Source organism: Gymnodraco acuticeps, unplaced genomic scaffold, assembly GCF_902827175.1.
Source record: "Gymnodraco acuticeps unplaced genomic scaffold, fGymAcu1.1, whole genome shotgun sequence".
NCBI lineage: Eukaryota > Metazoa > Chordata > Actinopteri > Perciformes > Bathydraconidae > Gymnodraco > Gymnodraco acuticeps.
The window spans coordinates 538810-559529 of record NW_022992041.1 but is presented as its reverse complement, the minus strand read 5'-3'; the positions used below and the strand labels follow the sequence as shown (position 1 = coordinate 559529).

The 20720-nt window shown below is 44.2% G+C and overlaps 1 protein-coding gene across 2 annotated transcripts in view; it reads left to right on the top strand.

Moving 5' to 3' along the window:
* The window catches only part of eys (eyes shut homolog), a 198208-nt gene that overhangs the window by 143610 nt on the left and 33878 nt on the right, over nt 1-20720 (top strand). For both annotated transcript variants that reach the window (XM_034201872.1, XM_034201873.1), the window contains one exon: nt 13533-13683. In XM_034201872.1, coding sequence (XP_034057763.1) covers nt 13533-13683 — 151 coding nt within the window. The remainder of the gene's footprint in view (nt 1-13532; nt 13684-20720) is intronic.

Here is a 20720-nt window from a genome sequence, read left to right as displayed (position 1 = left end):
TCCCCTCTGAGTCTCTATTTGTTGTGTTATGGGGCCCTCCAGTGTCTGAGCACTGTGGTGCCCCATTTCGACAATCCCCACCGACACAGCGCATGCGTGTGGCGGTGGTGCCCTTACGGCTCCAGCCGGCACTGCGCATGCGCGTGGTGATGGTGCCTTCACAACCCCAGCCGGCACTGCGCATGCGCGTGACGGTGGTGCCTTTACAGCTCCAGCCGGCACTGCGCATGCGCGTGACGGTGGTGTCTTCACGACCCCAGTCGGCACTGCGCATGCGCGTGACGGTGGTGCCTTTACAGCCCCAGCCGGCACTGCGCATGCGCGTGACGGTGGTGCCTTCACAGACCCGTCAATTGTCCGCCCTTTGAGAGAGGCCGTAGCTGCTCTCAGAAGGGGAACAGTTGACGGACTGTTTATTGTTTTTCTTTTCATTTTTCCGAGCTGCGCCCTTGGCTCGAAGCCTGGATGCGTCAGCGGGAAATGATTTGTGACAGAAAAATCAATAAGTGTGTGACATGTGTTTATGCGGACTTGAGGATGGTGTTGAGGCATCTCTCGAGGCGGCGGGAACACATTTAGAGCTGGGGAACCGTAGACTTCCAGCTCCGTCACAGAGGGGAGAAGGAGGGGCTGTCGCGCCGCTCGCTTCTTCTTCCTCGACTGCTGGCCGAAATTCTGGGTTGGCTGCGCCTGGGCTGCAGCCGGAACCGGAGATTTTAGCTCGCCCTCGTCCCCTGCCTGGGCTGGGGACTCGGGGCGGACTGCGACCTCTGCGCTTTCGGTATTTTTAACCGAGCAGGGTTCGCAGCTTGGACGAAGGGCTGCCGCTGCGAAGGCAGCGGCTGGGCCCTTCGAGGGAGGCAGAGGTGGAGGGCCTCGTCCTCCTTATTTTTCGACTTGCATCTGCTTTGCATGGAGGCAAGAGCGGAGCCGAAAATCCCCTCGGGAACGATGGGCATGTCAAGCACATCCTCCTTTTCCCGGTCTGGGAGATTGGTGAGGTTGAGCCATCTAGCTCTTTCCTGCACCACCATGATCCCCATTGTTTTGCCCGTGGCCTGGACGGCGCAGCGTTGGACACGGAGACAAATGTCTGTGACCGCGGCCAACTCGTCCAGAACGGCCGGTCCAGGATTACTCGACATATCCTCACAGAGCTCCGCTTGGTATGCGGTTAGCAGTGAGGAAACGTTCAGAGCCCTGGCGGACAACGCTGCGGCTCTGTAGGACCGTTCCGTCATGGTTGACTGGAAACGGTCCACCTTCGCTGGCAGCGTTGGGTTCCTGCTTGGTGACGGGCCCATCCTCGGTAGGAGGTGGGTTGCCACCAGCAGTTCCATCGGCGGTATGCGGAGCAGGCCGAGCCTCTCCATACCGTCGCAGTCTAGGGAGGAGGCACCCTGGATTGGGGCCTTGTTGGTAAAGGGTCGGTCCCTCCACGAGACCGACACCTCTTCCAACATCTCCGGGAAGACCGGGAGGAGTTGCCTCCTTGTCCTCGTTGCTTGGGGAGAATGTTTCCCCTCGTAACGGGACCTGGCGGTCTCCTTGGCCCTTTCGGGCCACGGGATGTCTAGCCTGGACGCAGTGCGCTGACACGCGGCCTGCAGGTCCCTGCTCAGACAGGGCGAAGCTGGTGTGCTATCGCCCGGGAGAGTAGCCATCGCTCCCGGCTTTGCCGTTTGAGCCGATGACATGAAGATATATTCTTCTTGCTCATCCGAATCAGACAGGAGGGACTCAGAGGTGTCCTCTTTGTCCCCCATGTAGTTTAATTCCAGGACATTCCCCGCGGGTGAGACCCTGGTGAGGTCTCGCCGGGAGCTCCCGCCTGGTGAGGTATGGGACTCCGTTCCCGCGTCTCTTGCCGCCACCGGGTCCCGGCCTGACACGGCGTGGGATCCCGGTTCCGCAGCTGCCGCTGTTAGTGAGCCCCAGACCGACATAGTGAGGGGCTCAGTCTCTGCAGCAGACGCCCCCGTGTCTTGATTGCCAAACGGCGAATCAGTGGACATGAGGGAGTCCTGTTCCAACAAGCTAGCTTGGTGTGCTAGCCGTCGGTGGAGGCTCTTTCGGGTGAAAAGGGCGCAATGCCCGCACGAGCCGGGGTTGTCGATAGCCTCCTGGGCGTGTTTCAGCCCGAGGCAGGACGGGCAGACCTGGTGTGAGTCTGTGCCTGCTATCTTCAACCCGCAGCCGCATGACCAAGCCTTCGAGTCCCTGACTCCTCTGGTGTGAGGGGGAGAGGCGTTCGCCTCGTGGCGTGGAGAGGACCCGCTCGTAACAGGTACGTCATTGAGAGAAAAAGTGTTACCAACCCGTCCTTAATCCGGAGAAAAAGGGGACGGTGTGGGTCCTTTGTTCTCAAAGAATATTGACTGGTGTGTCAATATACTTATAATCCTTTTCTCCTCCGTGAGAGAGAAAAAGAAAAGCGTCCTCGCTACCGTGGTGTCGGTAGTAAGGGGAAGCTAGCTAGCAACGGGTGCGTAGCTAGCTTGAGAAAAAATCAAAACCTTACCTTACTTTCCGGGGAAAGAACGGCGAGGTCGATTGTAATACTAACTGGCGTTAGTATTACCGTCTTCTTGCGAAGCAGAAGGAGTAGCCGGCGAGCGCCCGTCGACCGAAATGGTTATATTTGGGTTCAGTCTGTGGACCGTTAAGCTTGTCCGGCTACTATAGAGATGTGCTCTGAAGCGAGAAGAGGTGTTTGAATGACGCATGCGTCGTGGCGCAAGCTACTTATAGGGGGTGAATTCCCTGACGCTGACGTCAAGATCACCAGCCAATCAGGATTGGCGTAATGAGATTGATGCTTCTGTTTGCTCCGCGATGAGGCGCATCCCATAGTGAGACATCGAACGGAGTGTTATGAATGAGAACTACTCGTGTCACTCGGTTATTTTCGGAAACCACGTGATGGCCTGCTAATGGCGACATTTCCGCATGATTTCAAAGTAAGAGCATGATGGTTTGTTTAATGCTCTGTTTTTGTATTATAATGAACAGCGGAACGTTAGATGCATTCTTCATCACCATCACCATCATCATCATGTTATAGTGATACAGTTAGTTTGTGTTATTGATTCAATATAGCATATATCGAGCACTTTCGTTGATGTTGAAGTGCAGGCTATACGTCACTTTCGGGTCCCGGGGGAGCAGCTGGCAGCGAAACAGCTCAGCTGCTCCCCCGGGACCCGAAAGTGGCGTATAGCCAGAGCATTAAACAAACCATCATGCTCTTACTTTGAAATCATGCGGAAATGTCGCCATCAGCGGGCCATCACGTGGTTTCCGAAAATAACCGAGTGACACGAGTAGATTTTAGCCGAGACCGGCGGAAAATATGTCTCAAAATTCCGTGTGTGTAAAAAGACGATCCGCAAACAGAGATTTGAGATCCGTGAACAGAGATTTGAGATCCGTGAACAGAGATTTGAGATCCGCAAGCGCATTTTTGGTCCACAAATACAAATTGGATTCACAAATGCCTGATCGAAAGGTGTAAATGTTAAAGAGATATTCACAGATCTTTTTTTTATTTGTGAACATATGTAGCGTATTTGCAGATCCGTTTTACACTTGCAAATGTATTTGTGAGTTTGCAAATCTTTTAAATGCATTTGTGGATGTTGTTTTACATTTACAAATCACATATTTACACACAAATTATTTTTATGTTCACACAAATAATTATGAGACATATCTATGCCCATACAACTTTAGAATAGGGAACATGTTCATTTAATTCATTAGTCAGTTTATTGAACATGTCAGAAACAAAAACATACAACAATAATATATATATATATATATATTCTCTTTTTTTCCTTTTTTTTTCTCACTCGAATTAATAATTATAACAACATGTTATAACATGTTCATGTAAATTAGAGTCAAACTAATAGTTTATTGGTTATGAACAAGACTCCACTTTAAAATAGGGAACATATTCTTAGATAGAAATATCTAATTAGAGTCAAACTACTAGCTTATTGGTGATGAACAAGACTTCACTTTAAAATAGGGAACATGTTCTTAGATATAAAAACCTAATTTTGAGTTATTTAGACACAATTAACACTTATAGTTTCATGTCTTGTTGCATAAGAAGAGATCATATTCGTTAAGTGTTATTATGGGAGAATAACTATTCTTGTGGTACTACTGCCTTATTAGGCCCATATTGAGCAGTGTATATTAAGACCAAAACTCATGTACAACAACTTCCTTACTTGCAATAAATAAGCCCGAATTAGAGGGTTATTGAGGAAAAACTCTCAACTAATGGCTTATTACTTGTAGAATATGGTCATATAGAATAAGGCATTAATAAGTGTTTTATAATGACTAATAAAGAGCCACTATACTGCTAATATGCATGCTAATAATTAACAACTAGTTGATGGTTAATTTGTGTACCTTAATATAAAGTGTTCCTCTCTGAAGGTTTGTGTGCCCTGAGGAACCTGGGGGCTGTGTTGTCTGGAACCTTGTGTTCCTGGTAGGGTCTCCCATGGCAAATTGGTCTCAGGCAAGGGGCCAGACTAAGATTGGTTCAAAAGACCTCATGAAAGACGACACAAGAAGTGAGGATACCCGGCCCGGAGGAAGCCCGGGGTCCCCTTCTGGAGCCAGGCCCAGAAGGAGGACTCGTCGGCGAGCGTCTGGTGGCCGGGCTTGCCACGGAGCCCGGCCGGGCCCAGCCCGAAAAGGCAACTTGGGCAACACCTCCGCTTCTCCGTCCCGCGGGCCCACCACCTACGGGAAACATCGATGGGGTCGGGTGCGCTGCCAGAAGGGTGGCAGTGAAAGCGGAGGGTCTCGACGGACCAGACCCGGGCGACAGAAGCTGGCTTTGGGGACGTGGAACGTCACCTCTCTGGGGGGGAAGGAGCCGGAGCTTGTGCGGGAGGTGGAGCGTTATCAGTTGGATCTGGTTGGGCTCACCTCTACGCACAGTGTCGGCTCTGGAACCTTACTTCTGGATAGGGGTTGGACTCTATTCTTCTCCGGAGTTGCTCAAGGTGTGAGGCGCCGGGCGGGTGTGGGGATACTCACAAGTCCCCGGTTAGGTGCTTCGTTGTTGGAGTTTACCCCAGTGGACGAGAGGGTCGCCTCCCTACGCCTGCGGGTTATGGGGGGGAAAACTCTGACTGTTGTGTGTGCTTATGCACCAAACAGCAATTCAGAGTATATGGCCTTCTTGGAGACCCTGGAAAGAGTCCTGTATGGGGCTCCTGAAGGGGACTCTTTAATCTTGCTGGGAGACTTCAACGCACATGTGGGCAATGATGGAGACACTTGGAGGGGCGTGATTGGGAGGAACGGCCCCCCTGATCTGAACCGGAGTGGTGGTTTGTTACTGGACTTCTGTGCTGTCATGGATTGGCCATAACAAACACCATGTTCGAACATAAGGATGCTCATAAGTGTACGTGGTACCAGAGCACCCTAGGCAGAAGGTCCATGATCGATTTCGTTATCGTATCATCGGACCTGAGGCCGTATGTTTTGGACACTCGGGTAAAGAGAGGGGCGGAGTTGTCAACTGATCACCATCTGGTGGTGAGTTGGGTCGAGTGGCGGGGGAAGCCTCTGAATAGACCTGGTAAGCCCAAACGTGTAGTTCGGGTGAACTGGAAACGTCTGGAGGAGGCCCAAGTTCAGGAGGCCTTCAACTCACACCTCCGGCGGAGCTTTTCGGGCATTCCTGTGGAGGTTGGGGACATTGAACCAGAGTGGTCGGTGTTCAAAGCCTCTATTGCCGAAGCCGCGGCGGGGAGCTGTGGTCTCAAGGTCGTAGGTGCCTCAAGGGGCGGTAACCCTCGAACCTCCTGGTGGACACCGGTGGTCAGGGAAGCCGTCCGACTGAAGAAGGAGGCCTTCAGGGATTTGTTATCCCGGGGGACTCCCGAGGCAGTAGCAAGGTACCGACAGGCCCGAAGGGCAGCAGCCTCATCCGTGGCCGAGGCAAAGCAGCGGGTGTGGGAGAAGTTCGGAGAAGACATGGAGAAGGACTTTCGGGCGGCACCAAAGTTGTTCTGGAAAACTGTCCGACACCTCAGGAGGGGGAAGCAGGGAACCATCCAAGCTGTGTACAGTAAGGATGGGACATTGTTGACCTCAACTGATGGAGTGTTAGGGGCGTTGGAAGGAACACTTTGAGGAACTCCTGAACCCGACAACTCCGCCCTCTATGTTAGAGGCAGAGCTGGAGTATGACGGGGGATCAACACCAATCTCCCGGGGGGAGGTCACTGAGGTCGTCAAACAACTCCACAGCGGCAAAGCCCCGGGGGTGGATGAGATCCGCCCGGAAATGCTGAAGGCTCTGGGTGTTGAGGGACTGTCATGGTTGACACGTCTCATCAACGTTGCGTGGAAGTTGGAAACGGTACCGAAGGAGTGGCAGACCGGGGTGGTGGTTCCCCTTTTTAAAAAGGGGGATCAGAGGGTGTGTGCCAATTACAGAGGCATCACACTACTCAGCCTCCCCGGGAAAGTTTACTCTAAGGTACTCGAAAGGAGGGTCAGGCCGATTGTCGAACCTCAGATTGAGGAGGAACAATGCGGATTCCGTCCTGGTCGTGGAACGACGGATCAGCTTTTTACTCTCGCAAGGATCCTGGAGGGGGCCTGGGAGTACGGTTATCCGGTCTACATGTGTTTTGTAGACTTGGAGAAGGCGTATGACCGAGTTCCCAGGGAGTTACTGTGGGAGGTGCTGCGGGAGTATGGGGTGAGGGGGTCTCTACTCAGGGCCATCCAATTTCTGTACTCCCAAAGCGAGAGCTGTGTCCGGGTCCTCGGCAGTAAGTCGGACCCATTTCCGGTGAGGGTTGGCCTCCGCCAGGGCTGCGCTTTGTCACCAATCCTGTTTGTAATATACATGGATCGGATTTCGAGGCGTAGTCATGGGGGAGGGGGTCTGCAGTTCGGTGGACTAAGGATTGCACCACTGCTTTTTGCAGATGATGTGGTTCTAATGGCTTCATCGGTCTGCGACCTTCAGCACTCACTGGATCGGTTCGCAACCGAGTGTGAAGCGGCTGGGATGAGGATCAGCACCTCCAAATCTGAGGCCATGGTTCTCAGCAGGAAACCGATGGACTGTCCACTTCAAGTAGGGAATGAGTCCTTACCCCAAGTGAAGGAGTTCAAGTATCTCGGGGTCTTATTCTCGAGTGAGGGAACAATGGAGCGTGAGATCGGCCGGAGAATCGGAGCAGCGGGAGCGGTACTGCAGTCGCTTTACCGCACCGTTGTGACGAAAAGGGAGCTGAGCCAGAAGGCAAAGCTCTCTGTCTACCGGGCCATTTTCGTTCCTACCCTCACCTATGGTCATGAAGGATGGGTCATGACCGAAAGAATGAGATCGCGGATACAAGCGGCCGAGATGGGTTTTCTCCGCAGGGTGGCTGGTGTCTCCCTTAGGGATAAGGTGAGAAGTTCGGTCATCAGGGAGGGACTCGGAGTTGAGCCGCTCCTCCTTCGCGTCGAAAGGAGCCAGTTGAGGTGGTTCGGGCACCTAGTTAGGATGCCACCTGGGCGCCTCCCTAGGGAGGTGTTCCAGGCACGTCCAGCTGGGAAGAGACCAAGGGGTAGACCTAGGACCAGGTGGAGGGATTATATCTCTTTGCTGGCCTGGGAGCGCCTTGGGATCCCCCAGTCAGAGCTGGTTGATGTCGCCAGGGAAAAGAAAGTTTGGGGCTCTCTGCTGGAACTGCTACCCACGCGACCCGACCACGGATAAGCGGAAGAAGATGGATGGATGGATGGAATATAAAGTGTTACCGAAAATACTTACATCTTTCAAATAATATGTTTGAGAGCAGCAGAATAATTGCAAAGCAGAGCTTTTTTAAGATTCTCTACCCTGTACTTAAATGAATATGTGTTGTGTTATGTTTTTTGGAGAAACAGCTCATTAAATTAGTGCAGAAGGACACTGAGGTGTCTTTTTTCTCAGTCGTATTCTTAGATGCTCTCTAATACTTGATTGTGAATACCTTTACGATTATAAACGGTATTACGGTTTCCCTTGAAAAAGAGATCAATGATCTCAATGGGATTTATCTGTATAAATAAAGGTATGAAATGAAATAAAAAGGTATCTTCTGTATATGAAAGATCTTGCATTTATAAGACTTAGAAATATGAAATAGAACAAAGACAAATCCCTTAACTATATATATATCTGTAATATTTAAATATATATAATTTTTGGAAATAAAAAGTTACTGAAAGACGGGAAAACATTTTCTGAATAGTTTTTTTGTTTTCATTATTTAATGTTTTACTCAGCAGTGAGAGAGTAAGAGCATCTCATAAGAGCTAGCTAGAGGAAGATCCCTTTGGAAAAATGTGTGAAAATAATTTTCAGATGTGACATGTCAAAGTAAATTAGATTTTGCTTGATCTCAAGCTTCACCTTCAGCCTGTAATATTAGTTGCCTCGTGTATCCGCTGCCACCAGTTATCTTGCCACGCTGATCTGAAGTTAGTGCTCGTCTAAATCTTCACAGAATTACTTTATAGATACGAAAAATAATTACTGCTGTTACAACATTATGCCATCCTCACTCACAAAATTGAATTTAAACACTATAGTAAAAAATAATCATAATTGTTGGGTAGTTTAAATAAACCTATTGTTTTTCCATAACCATATTACCAATATTACACTGCTGCTGCACACAGAAGACAGAAAGCAGACTGTGAGCCTTGTCTTGAAAAGAGATGAATGTTCAGAAAGCATATATAGAGGGCACAGTGCCTTTTATCTAGTAATGCTTCCTGCATGGCTCATAGTGCACCATCTTCTCACATCAGAGGAAAGGAACTGAAAAGAGAACCCTAGAGATCAAACAGACAAAGTTAATCAGAAGAGAACGAAAAGACATGCATTGAGATGCAGAGAATCTCTTCGCCAGAACTGCTCCTTATTCTCCACTCCCCTTCTTACGCCTCCCCCTGAAGCAAACATGTGTCTCCCTCTGGACTTCAATTGTCAGATCGAGAAGAGAAATACAAGCAAGTGGGGGGGGGAGGGAGAGCAACAGAGAGAACAGGTGACAAAAGGACGAACGCTCTGTTAGGCTCCATGCACAGTAACAGGGCCATGGGGACAGTAGGGAACAATACCCTTACAGAAGAAAAATAGAAAAATAAAAGATGGGGCAACATTGACATCTATTGTAAATGATAATTGTCAACAAATGAGTTATGGTGCTAAGCGGGAAGGAGTGCTTTGAGAAAACAAAGGCACATTGTGAAGGAAGTGCATCTGTGGATTTTGTTGTCGGTCTTTGCTGCTGAATTCATTAACTCTCGAGTCTCTACTGAATCTCTAGTTTAGCAACAATGATGATAGATAATTAGGTGCCAAACATAATTATGTTTTTGGTGTCATCTATCCACACAGACATGCTTTTGAAAAACTGCAATGAAATACCAGACAATCAGACCTTTTTCTTTGTGAGCTAAAACATATTTAACATTCTGTACATTTGAGAACTTACATGCAATAATGAAAATGAATAATAACAATACATATAACATTGTCATGGTAAAAATAATAACAATGGCCAAAAATATTTTGTTTCACAGCTCTTGGAAAACCTCAGACACATTTTCATTACACCCAGTGTTTAAGACTTCATTTGCTGCAGCTGTATTCCTTCCATCACAAACAACTTGGAGAGACCCACTTCCTGCTTGAGATTCATAATCCTTCTTTACCTAAAATAGGCATCAAATGAAATTATTAAACATCGCCTTTTTCTACTTGTTTGTTTCCTCAAGTTACATTTCAAGATCTGCCTCTCTCAGCCACAAGAAATGGTATGCAATGCTAAAAACAGTCCCTGACAGACACAATATATTTGCAGTATAACACAACGTTTGATGCATTTTCTATTACATTTTCAAGCTTTCCTGAAAAAGCTCTCTTTACATCTGTCTTAAACACCACAAACAAGATAAAATATGATGTCAAAAATAATAGTTTGAGACTAGGTTGGGATACACAGCTGCATTTTCTTCGAATAAGCAGAACACTTTAAATGTGCTCTTTATAGTTCAAAGACTAGTATTCAAAAGATAATCATGAACATTTCAGTAGCAACATCCTTTTACAATCACAATGTACTGTATTTAACAGCTAAATGCAATTATTTAATAATATATAAATAAAGAAACTGCAAAGTATAACAATGTTGTACTAAACTGCATTACTGTCAAATATTTTTAATAATCTGTTAATTTCCAAAAGCATTGCAAATGTACATATAAACATTGTGACATTGTATGTTAGCCAATACAATTAAATTAAATTCAGTTGCAATAAAAACAACAAATAAAAAAACATGGCTATTTAGGGCAAGGGACGTGGAATCCCTTTTTGGGGGATTTTGAATCATTTAAGCTTTTTTAAAGAGAATTAAAGCAGCATTGTCAGCCTGTAGTAACCCTTGCAAAAAACAGGAAGCCTGAACAGATACTTAAGAGTCTTCATTTCCTTATGAAGACATACATTTCAGCTTTGTTCTTTGGAGCAAGGCCACACTGGTTTTGCACACAAAAGGTTTCATTTAAATATTTCAGTTCTAAACTTGAGGAAGCAAATGTGCAGATCTTAGGACTGGTGAGATCCGTTAACATTTTCTCTTGTTAGAATTGGACAGCATTTTGAATGTGCTTGAGTCTTCTGGATAGAGCATTTTAAATATTTACAGGAGATTAACATTGGAACATGTTTTTGTTATTTTTCTTCGGTTTGCCTCTGCCTGTGACAAGAACCTTCTAACGTTATGATTTTATAATGTAGCAGTTTTAGTAATATTGCAAAACATAACTCACAATACAATACATTTGATAGGAGAGCAAGAGATGTGTCTCTAGATGAAATGGCTTGCCAAGGATCCTTGAGGAACTTAACCTGAAAAGCTTTAGACATCAAATAATACAATGACGTTCGAAAGATGCTTCCCTCGAAGCCCGATGTGTGCAAACTAAATTCTGCAAACAAAAATAGGTTAAAAATGGAACTTGACTGTGCAGCCAATCATTATTCCTTATTTTCCTCTTCGCTGCTTTTTTCTGAGGAAGAAGAATTATTTCCCTTTCTCAAAAGAAGCTTGAGGATATGGTGGATTATTAACAAGATATTCCTCCTGTAGTCCATTCTGCAGAGGCGGTTAGTAATATGGCCCTGTTAAGTGCATTCCTGCTGAGTCGTATGACAGGGAAGACCTCCAAGTCGGCTTAGAAAATACATTATCAGAGTGCAGCATATTAAACTAAGCACAGCCTCCCTCTGACAAAGATGGGGATTTTCCGGATGCCCTTCGTACCCTAGAGGAATTGTTCAGAGCTTTCATATCAGTTCCCATGCAGCCCTGAAACAACGGGCACAGCTTTTGTGCCTTTTTCCTATAGTGTCCAAATCCTCCAGCTGTACCATGACTTCATGAGAGATGATACGAATTGTGGAGACACAAGGCTGACACCTCTGTTCAAGTCCATTGACCTACACCTGCATACCCCTCTTACAGAGTCCTGGCTCAATTATCATTGTTAGTGTGAAATCCAAGGGTTTCAGCCATGTTAGTGTCACTTCTACTCAGCAACTCCCTTTGGATTTTTAGTTCCCTGTCAATCTCTCTAATCCAGCTGTGAAATGTGCCTTGTTGAAAGCCCTGAAACATTTTAAGTCTCTAACATTGCAGTTTTTCTGTTCTGTCCTCTGCCCTGGAACCATGTCCTCACTGATAGAGGCAAAAGAGTGGCAATCTCTGTCTACTTTGCTGAGCTGCAATCTTATGTTGCCTCTCACTCTTCTCATGTCTTCTTAGACAGCTGTGCAGAACCAAGTCGTACCTCCCTCATGAAGACCATCATAGCTTGTGTGGGAGGATTAATGCGGCCGCTGTCTGTCGCTCCCCACTGCACTGTCTCGCTTGCAAGAGACTCAGTGCAAGCCCAGCATAAGCTTTCTTTGTCATACAAGATGCTGTAGTCTGGGAAGTGGTATATCTTATAATGACATCCTGTCTCCCAACCAGCTGTAAACAGAGTTTGGAACATGGAGAGGATTTGACCGACAGCACTAATGAAGCTGCATTCTTTTTGTCTTGTTACTGTCCTGCTAATGTTTTTTAAACAAGAAATCATAGATGCAGGACTCAGACCTATCTGTCATCAATGATGGTAGGGACCTCTGCTCTTTAACTTTCACCTTCCATATAGGATGCAAAAACGTCATTGACAAGATCGGACCACATCACTCCACTGGACAATGTTTATTTAAATGGATGGAAGTGGATATTTTTCTCTAGAGACAAAAGCCCTGTGCTAACTCATCTCAGTCCATACTTGCAAATATTTGCAAGATGCCACAGCCGTAAAGTTTAGTGAAAAACATTCCTCTTCTTGAGACTCTGACAAGGTTGTTTTGTCTACTAGTCCCAGAAAGAATGAAGTCATTGTGATACGCGGAAATTATTAAGCTCATAGCGGTGCAGTACTGGTTCATTGCACTATAGACTGTCATTGCAAGTGGAAAGCTCTTTGTCAGATGGAATAGCCTCTTGTTGTTTGGATTATAAAATAACCAGGTTGACGCATCAAGCACGGTCTGACACTCAGTCAGATGGTCTTCTTACTTTCCACATGTATGAGGAGGCTGTGGCTCAGTGAAATAGTGCGCTGAACTTTGTGCGCTGAACTTTGAATCAGGGGGATAGCAAGTTCGAGTCCCACTGCAGTCAGCATGTCGTTGTGTCCCTGGGCAAGACACTTCACCTCAAATTGCTCCTGTGGGGATTGTCCACAGTACTGAATGTATGTAAGTCGCTTTGGATAAAAGCGTCTAACAAGTGACATGTAGTGTAATGTAATGTATGCTTTCTGGACAATGCAAATATACGAACAATTAGATGTTATTATGGCGGGGCGGTTCAGTGTTTATTGAAGAAGCCCTGCACTGTTGGTTCACTGAGTTTATATTGCTAATATGTGGAGTCCACAAGGATGCTCTTGGTAAACTTGTGTATAAGCAAAGGTTGTGGTTGTGCAATTTCAATTTTTGGCAGGCAAGAATCCTCCCTCTGGGTTTTCATTTTCCAGGTATTGATCACAAACATGTGTGCCCTTGCGGTCATCACACTGACGTTTATCAGGTTCTTCTAGCTGGTTATGTGTAGGTTCTTCTTGGTCCTAGTTGCTCTTGTTGTTATATAGCACCTCCGTTTTCTGTTAGCTGTACAGATTAATTGGAAATTAACCTGAGCATAATAACATCTTGCCACTATGATCAAGTCAAACCATTTAATCCTTCTAGCCATGTCTCCTTTGTTAAGACATATATGTTCCATTGCACATACTCTGACTGGGCTTATTTGTTTAATTCAGTATGTTGAAATTAAGCCTAAAGTTACATAAATACTTGCTTACATTACAACAAAATGTTGGCAATACAGAAAAAAATACTCTTGACTAAACATACATTCTTTCCATTTTAGCTCAACAGCAGAACTTGGGGGAACAGTTCCTTCATGTGTTCCTTCAAGATGGAAGTGCTGTTGCTAAACTTGGGTGTGGTAGCGGTCATGTTCTGCATGCTGCTGCGGGCCAGAACATCAATAACAACAGATGGGTGCCCATCACAATCAGGTAAGATAAGTCTCCTACCTTCCTCTCTGTTCTTTAATATTCTATTTCCAAAGTCATTATCACTGCCTGTATTGATTATCATTTATTTGTAATTACTTGTTTTAAAAAAGGATGTGAATCAGGATATCTTTAGGTTGTGAAAAGTGTTAAGAGTATTAGTCAATGAAAAGAAGCCCCAAACTAAACTCCTTCTGTCTGTAGAATGATTAATCTTTACGGATATGTATGTTTGATCTCTGACACATAATAAACCATTTTCAAAACACCAAGTCATTTTCTGAAAGTCTATCTTCATAACTTGTTTTGTTGATGAGTTCAAGTGAGTCATCAATTTCCTTCCTCACTTGTAACTTCCTCCACTCAGTTTCAAATGCCTATAAAGAAGAATTGAGGTAATAAGAGAGAGAGAAAATGAACACAATAGATCCACGCAATGTATTTAGTGTTACATTTGCACATTTATCTGTTAAAAAAGATGTGTGTGCAGGGCTCAGTTGTTTCCACTTCAATTGGGTTTTTACACAAAGTCCCATGTCATGGTCTCTTTGATAAAGCCCTGTGAAAGCTTGTCTGTACAGCAGCTATCCACATCAGTGTTGATCAGAGATTTGATTCTGCGGTATTACAGAAGTACAATGAAAGCTCACTGCATCAGATAAATCCCACTTTAATGCCCTGGATCCCTGTGCACCTCCAGAACAGCAGTCATAACCCTGACATGTGTCAAAAAAATAAAATCATTCAGTGTGCTGGCAGTGATCGTTTTGGGACTGGTACAATGCTTATTATGAAAAGTATACATAGAAACTCAATCACATGTCATACTAATACTAATTTCAATAAAATATTGAATACACATTGAGATACAAATTGCCATTTGTATTCCATTGGATTTTAGTTGAATAGTTAAACTTACCTACTTTACATAAACATCATCAATAATTAAGTTAGCATGCACAAATAGGTATACGCTATTTAACAACTAAAGCTTACTCTATGTTGTTGATATATTTTTCTCTGTGCTTTACAGTTTTATTATGCAAAAAGAGAAACATATATGTTACCATACATGGCATCTCATAGATTACTCTCAGATAGTTCAAAGAGAGATTTAGGATTATTAAACTTTGGTATTCATTCTGCTGAGAAAATTGGCCATTTCAGCAAATCGTTGCAGGATGGTTTCCTGTAAGTGGCCCCTCTTTCCTTGACTGTATCCAGTACCAGGGGTGCCCAACCAGTCGATCGCGGGGAGATTCCCAGTCGATCGCGAGATGTGTCTAAAAATAGAACAACAATATTCTGTTTTATCATTAATGTCCTATAACATAAACTTCCTGTGCCATAATAATGCACGTGAACGCATTAAAGCTTTGTGATTGGCCGGCGTGACTCCATGTGTCTGGGCTTGGCTGGTGGGCAGTGGGCACTAGTTCGCTGACGTTGTCCGTGGCAACAGGAGTGACAGTCCGCACACACACAAGACCACAATTATGGCAGAAGCAAAAAAGCTCAAAATATATAATTTTCACTCCGAGTGGGAGGATGATTATTTTTGTATCTATTCCAATTCTAGTATATCTGTCTCATCTGCAATGCGAGCGTGGCTTTACCGAAGAAGTGTCATTTAGGAGCGGCATTTAAAAACAAACAAACGCTACGAGACGGAATTCTCTCCTAATTCTGCCCTACGCCCCAAAAGGGGAGGGGCCTGAAAGGACAGCTAAATGCACAGCAGTCCATTTTCACCAGGCCCAACAACAAGAGCAAGGCTGCTACCGTAGCATCTTATCGTGTCAGTCACGTTCTTGCGAAACACATGAAGTCTTTCAAAGATGGCGAAGTTGTGAAAGAAGCATTCCTGGAGGCTGCCGACGCGCTTTTGGGGGCCAGTAAAAATAACAGTAGCATTTCAACAGGTTTTTGATATAATACAAACTCAAGTTAGATACCGTTATTAATCAGCTGTAAGTTTTAGTTTATTTGAACTTATTCATTATAATTATTATACAAAATGGTATAAGAATGCAAACTTAAATTGATTATAATCTATTATCAATTCAGGTTAAGAAACTAGTGTTGCTTGCATCCTATTTTAAAGGCATTTATTTTTATACTCTCCTAAAATGCAACAAAAAAAGGGTTTGATTCTATTAATTTTGTCTTTTTTATTGCACTGTTGCTGCAGATTCCTGTGTAGCTTCAGATCTGAGTTCTCTTATTAGTAAGCCCAATTTATACTTTTGTAGCAACACTGTTTTTATATAATGGCAAAGAAAGGGTTCAGAGTCTTTTCTTTTTTCCCTGTGTCATATGTGGCAGCACTGTTCAATGTTTCTTGAAAACATTACCCACTGTAGTGTGACGTGTGAATAAACTCACACTCTATCAACAACACTGTTGTGTAACTTCAGTTAAATACTTGTATGTGTGTAGTTTAGAAAGAGGTAATATAAAGGATCTGCAGTATTTTATGAAGTATTAATCGTACAGGTCAGTTTTATACAAGTAGGAGTGTGTATTATCCTGGTAGTGCTGTCAGTAATGGCTACGCCTCTCTATTTGGACTGGTAGATCTCGGCAGACTGGCAACTTTAAAAGTAGCTCTCGGTTCAAAAAAGGTTGGGCACCCCTGCAGTAGACAAACCTTACACCTTGACCCAGTCATTTTCTGCCTAATGTGCAATGTTCTGAGGATATTGCTCACATAAAGAGAACTTGTAAGCCTGGTTCAATGACCCTTAATGATCTATGACTATTAAAGTTGAATATCTAAAGTAAAAATGCACTTGCACACTTCACAACTTTTAATCACATTTAGCTTTACCAGTACATTCATCTAAAAAAAGCTAGTCCCATTTAAAAATTAAAAATAAAAACGTAACCTTATTTGAACATTTACAAATTACATAATACAATGTTTAATTAGAGGATTAAGTTTGCTAAGACTAATGTTACATTTTGTTTGTCAAAGTCCAACTAATTGTGATTCATTTATTTTACCATTTTGAGAAAACGATGATCCCAGCCATGGCAAGTAGTTTACATTACATTACATTGCATTTAGCTGACGCTTTTATCCAAAGCGACTTACAATAAGTACATTCGACCAAGAAGACACAACCTTGAAGAAAACAGAATCATATACATCAGGTTTCATAGAGCCAAAACATTTCAAGTGATACTCAACTGGCTATAGATAAGCCAGTCCTTTATTAGTATATAAGTGCTTTGTTAGTAATTCTATCACTCGAAGTGGAGTTGAAAGAGATGAGTTTTCAGTCTGCGCCGGAAGATGTGCAAGCTATCTGCTGTCCTGATTTCAATGGGGAGCTCATTCCACCATTTTGGAGCCAGGATAGCAAACCCACATGTTTTTGCTGATGGGAACTTGGGTCCCCCTCGCAGCGGGGGTGCAGCGAGTCGTTTGGCTGATGCAGAGCGGAGTGCACGTGCTGGGGTGTAAAGTTTAACCATGTCCTGGATGTAGGAAGGGCTAGATCCATTCGCAGTCTTTAAGTGGATTCTAGCAGTTACTGAAGCCAGTGAAGGGAGCGGAGGAGCGGCGTGGTTTCTCACAACAAGCCTTTTTCACTGAATGAATGATACAAAAATACAGAATAATATAAAAATAAAATAAACCCAGTAGCATTAACTCAGCTGGAGTTAGATAACAGTAACCCAGTTATATGACAATGTATTCATACAAAGCAATAACCTCTGCCATCTTCCCACACTTATCACTAGATATCGCACATTTCTTAAGACACATCCCGAGTGAAATTACTTCTTAATGCCAGAAGCAGCAAATGTTTCTACTCTTTTGGATTATCGAGGGAAAACAGTTGAATCGTGAGCATTTGGCAACAGATTTGGTACCAAATGTTGAACCTGATCCATATGCATTCGCACTACTTGCTTGTCTCATCCAAATAGGTCTGATCACAATGCTTCCCCATGCACAGCTGATCTCCTGTCTGCGTTGTGTGCACACAGGCTTTCAGCTCAGGCACTGTGGAGCACAGTGAGCCAGTGGGAGAAACAGGAGGGGGCTGCTGCTGAGCTTTGCCTCTATTTATTCTTGATCGGTTCAGCAATTGTATTCATATGCAAATGAGCACATGACATCATCTAGTATTGTTGAGCATTAAATACCTTCCTTCCTTGGATGATAGTCTCCAACAGTGAAAACAGCTGCATCAATTCTCAGCATCTATACAATGCAAAGCAAGGGTTTTATATAACTGTAAATATCCCAGAGCTCCAATGACCAAACACGGAAAATGAGAATTGCCTGATGTCACTGCATCACATATGTCCCTTTCACACCAGCGCTTTTTCAGCTCCGGCTCGGAGCTGGAGCCTGAAAAGCGCCGGTTTTTCCTGTTCACACCGCAGCGGCGCCGGCTCTTAGCTCCGGAATCCGGTTCACTTCCAGCTCCAAAAAATTGTCGGTCTAGAGGCAAGAGCTTCGGAGCTAAGAGGTGGCGTCGCTTACGTCTGTCTCTCTTACGTCGAGGCGTGCAGGAAACTAAACCCACCTCCCCTAAACATGGGTCGACTGTCATGCCTGCCTACAAGCAGTAGTGCTTATAAACACACTTTATAAAGTCAGGCAACACTAACCAGGCTTGTGTTTATTTGTACCTTACTTTGACCATCCGTTCACTGTTATTGATCATTGTGGAGAGAGGCAGACGTTTTGTTTTGTATTATAGCAGCTATCGGATGGAATCAATACATGGGCTGCACAGGTTTTCGTGTCCGACTATCACAAGTAGAATCATAATAAAAATACGCCGGTAAAATGTGCCTGTAGAAAACGGTTTATGCCACAATAGGATAGCAATAGCAAGTAGTCAGTTTAGCTTCGGTTGCTATGCTAACATCACCCATTTTATACCAGAGAAACTTTCATAACAGCGTTGTGATACCAAACAGCGTCAATTCAGACTGACACACATTCACTTAGGCTAAGGGGAACTGGGGATATGTATCAGCTGCTTGTGTGAGTCGGACAGTGAATACTTTAGAGCTGCAGTGTGAGCTAACCGGGAGCTAACGGAGGAGAATAAACTCCCGTGGAAGAGCAGCCAACACTGCAGCGGTCGGTAAATGCTGCAGAAACACATTAATAAACAATGAACCACGGCACTCTGGAGCAAAGTATAAGGTTGGAGAAGTTGTTATTCAATTATTCTGGCTTCGTGTGATTAAAAGCAACACGATCATCGACCCGACGCAGTTCCCCGTTGTTGTGAGCGCCGTAATGCCGTTGGGGAGCAAATCAGCTTTGTAAACGGTGACGTCATGACGCAGCAGCGGCAGCACCAGTCGGGTGCTGGGCGGTGTGAACAGAGCGGGAGCAGAAAAGGGAAACCGGAGCTGAACCAGAAAAGCTCTAGCTCGGAGCTAGAAAGGGAAAAGCGCTGGTGTGAAAGCCGCATAGACTCACCTCTTTTCAACTTGTTCCCTCTTCAGCATCTCACTCTTTTCTCACCCCACCAACATATTGTCCTCTCAGGCATTGTTCTGATGACACGTTGATCTGCAGGAAACAAAAACATTTGTCTTCTGCTTTCATTGTTTGCACTGATGAAGCATTGTTGAAAGGAAGAAGTGGTATGACACCTCTGTTCAACATACAGCACGGCACTATGAAACGATGCACTTCACTCTTGATGTTTTTCCATTCTGGGCTTTAAACCACTGCAGTTTTGATAATGATATATTTGCTCGTATTTACGAAGATGAGTACAAAACAACACATTGATGTGGGGGGCTTATTTAAATGACACTAAAAGCCCTCTATTTGGTGGTCTACTCAGCTGTTGCTGCTAATATAATGTTTTAGCTTTAAAAAAATGATCTGCTCCAGCTTCAACACAAAGTCCTATTTACAGTACATTTCTTGAGCAACATAGCAGCACTTGCAGCTTACAATCTTACAGCTCACTGCTTATTAACGACAGACATGTTGCAAATGTAATCAAGTGTTTATCAGCCTCTTCTGAAACTGATTCTACTAAAAGGATCCGAATGATCCAAATAAGCTGCTACAGAACGTGCAAAATACTGGATGGGTAGACCCAGAGCTTGTGTTTGATTAGACTTTATAATCTATATAAAACTGTAGTCTGTGAAGAAGAATCCAGTTTGAAAAGTGGGATATTATAGCTCACATTTATCCTGGCACTTTATCAATAGCTATGCACATTTACTGAATGTAATGGTGCATTGTGTTTTCTAGTAAAGAAACGTATGATGGATAAGCAGAATGGTAGTAAAAGGTTTAAAATAACATCCCGACTTCAAGGTATGTTTTTTATGTTTCTGTAAAATAGTTACAAATAATTGTCTTACTATCAATTCCTCAACACATTTGTAGATATCCCTTATACACAGTGAAGTTGGAAAGACATAAGGCCAATACTGCAATGCCCTTTGCTGCCATGTAATTTCAAAGAAGAGTGTGCAGGGGGGATGTGCTGTCATTTTTCATTTAGGGAGGACACGTTTGTTGTTGGCTTGGCTTTTTGATGTCAGTAAGGTTTCCTTCGGGGATGTTCTGGGCAATACTGCTATGATTAAAGTTTGAGACTCCAAAAATGTTCCCCTGGTCATTTGTGAGGGTGTGCGCATTATTGGTTGAATCCCATTGTGCTAAGCATTCACTGTTGGTGTACATTTCATCCTCACATGTTCAAAGATCAACTAGGTAAAACATAATACTCTGCAGCATCACATTTCTGCCAGGTATATTATTCAAATGTATGCCTTTTTTTTTGTGGGCGCTTTTCTTCTCTTCAGTAAAAAAACAGGGGTTGGTGTCTCAAATATGGCTCTGACTTGCTGGGAATATTTCGTTTATGATGGAGTATTTTCTGCCTAAAAAGTCAGGGCTTTTTGATGCGCATATCAATGTCATATTATTTCTGTTAACAAAAAAAAAGGTGTTGTATGAGCCAGACATGAATACCTGGCTATCTCAACATTTCTCCCAGGTTTCTGAAATACTGAGTCGGATGCTGTTAAAA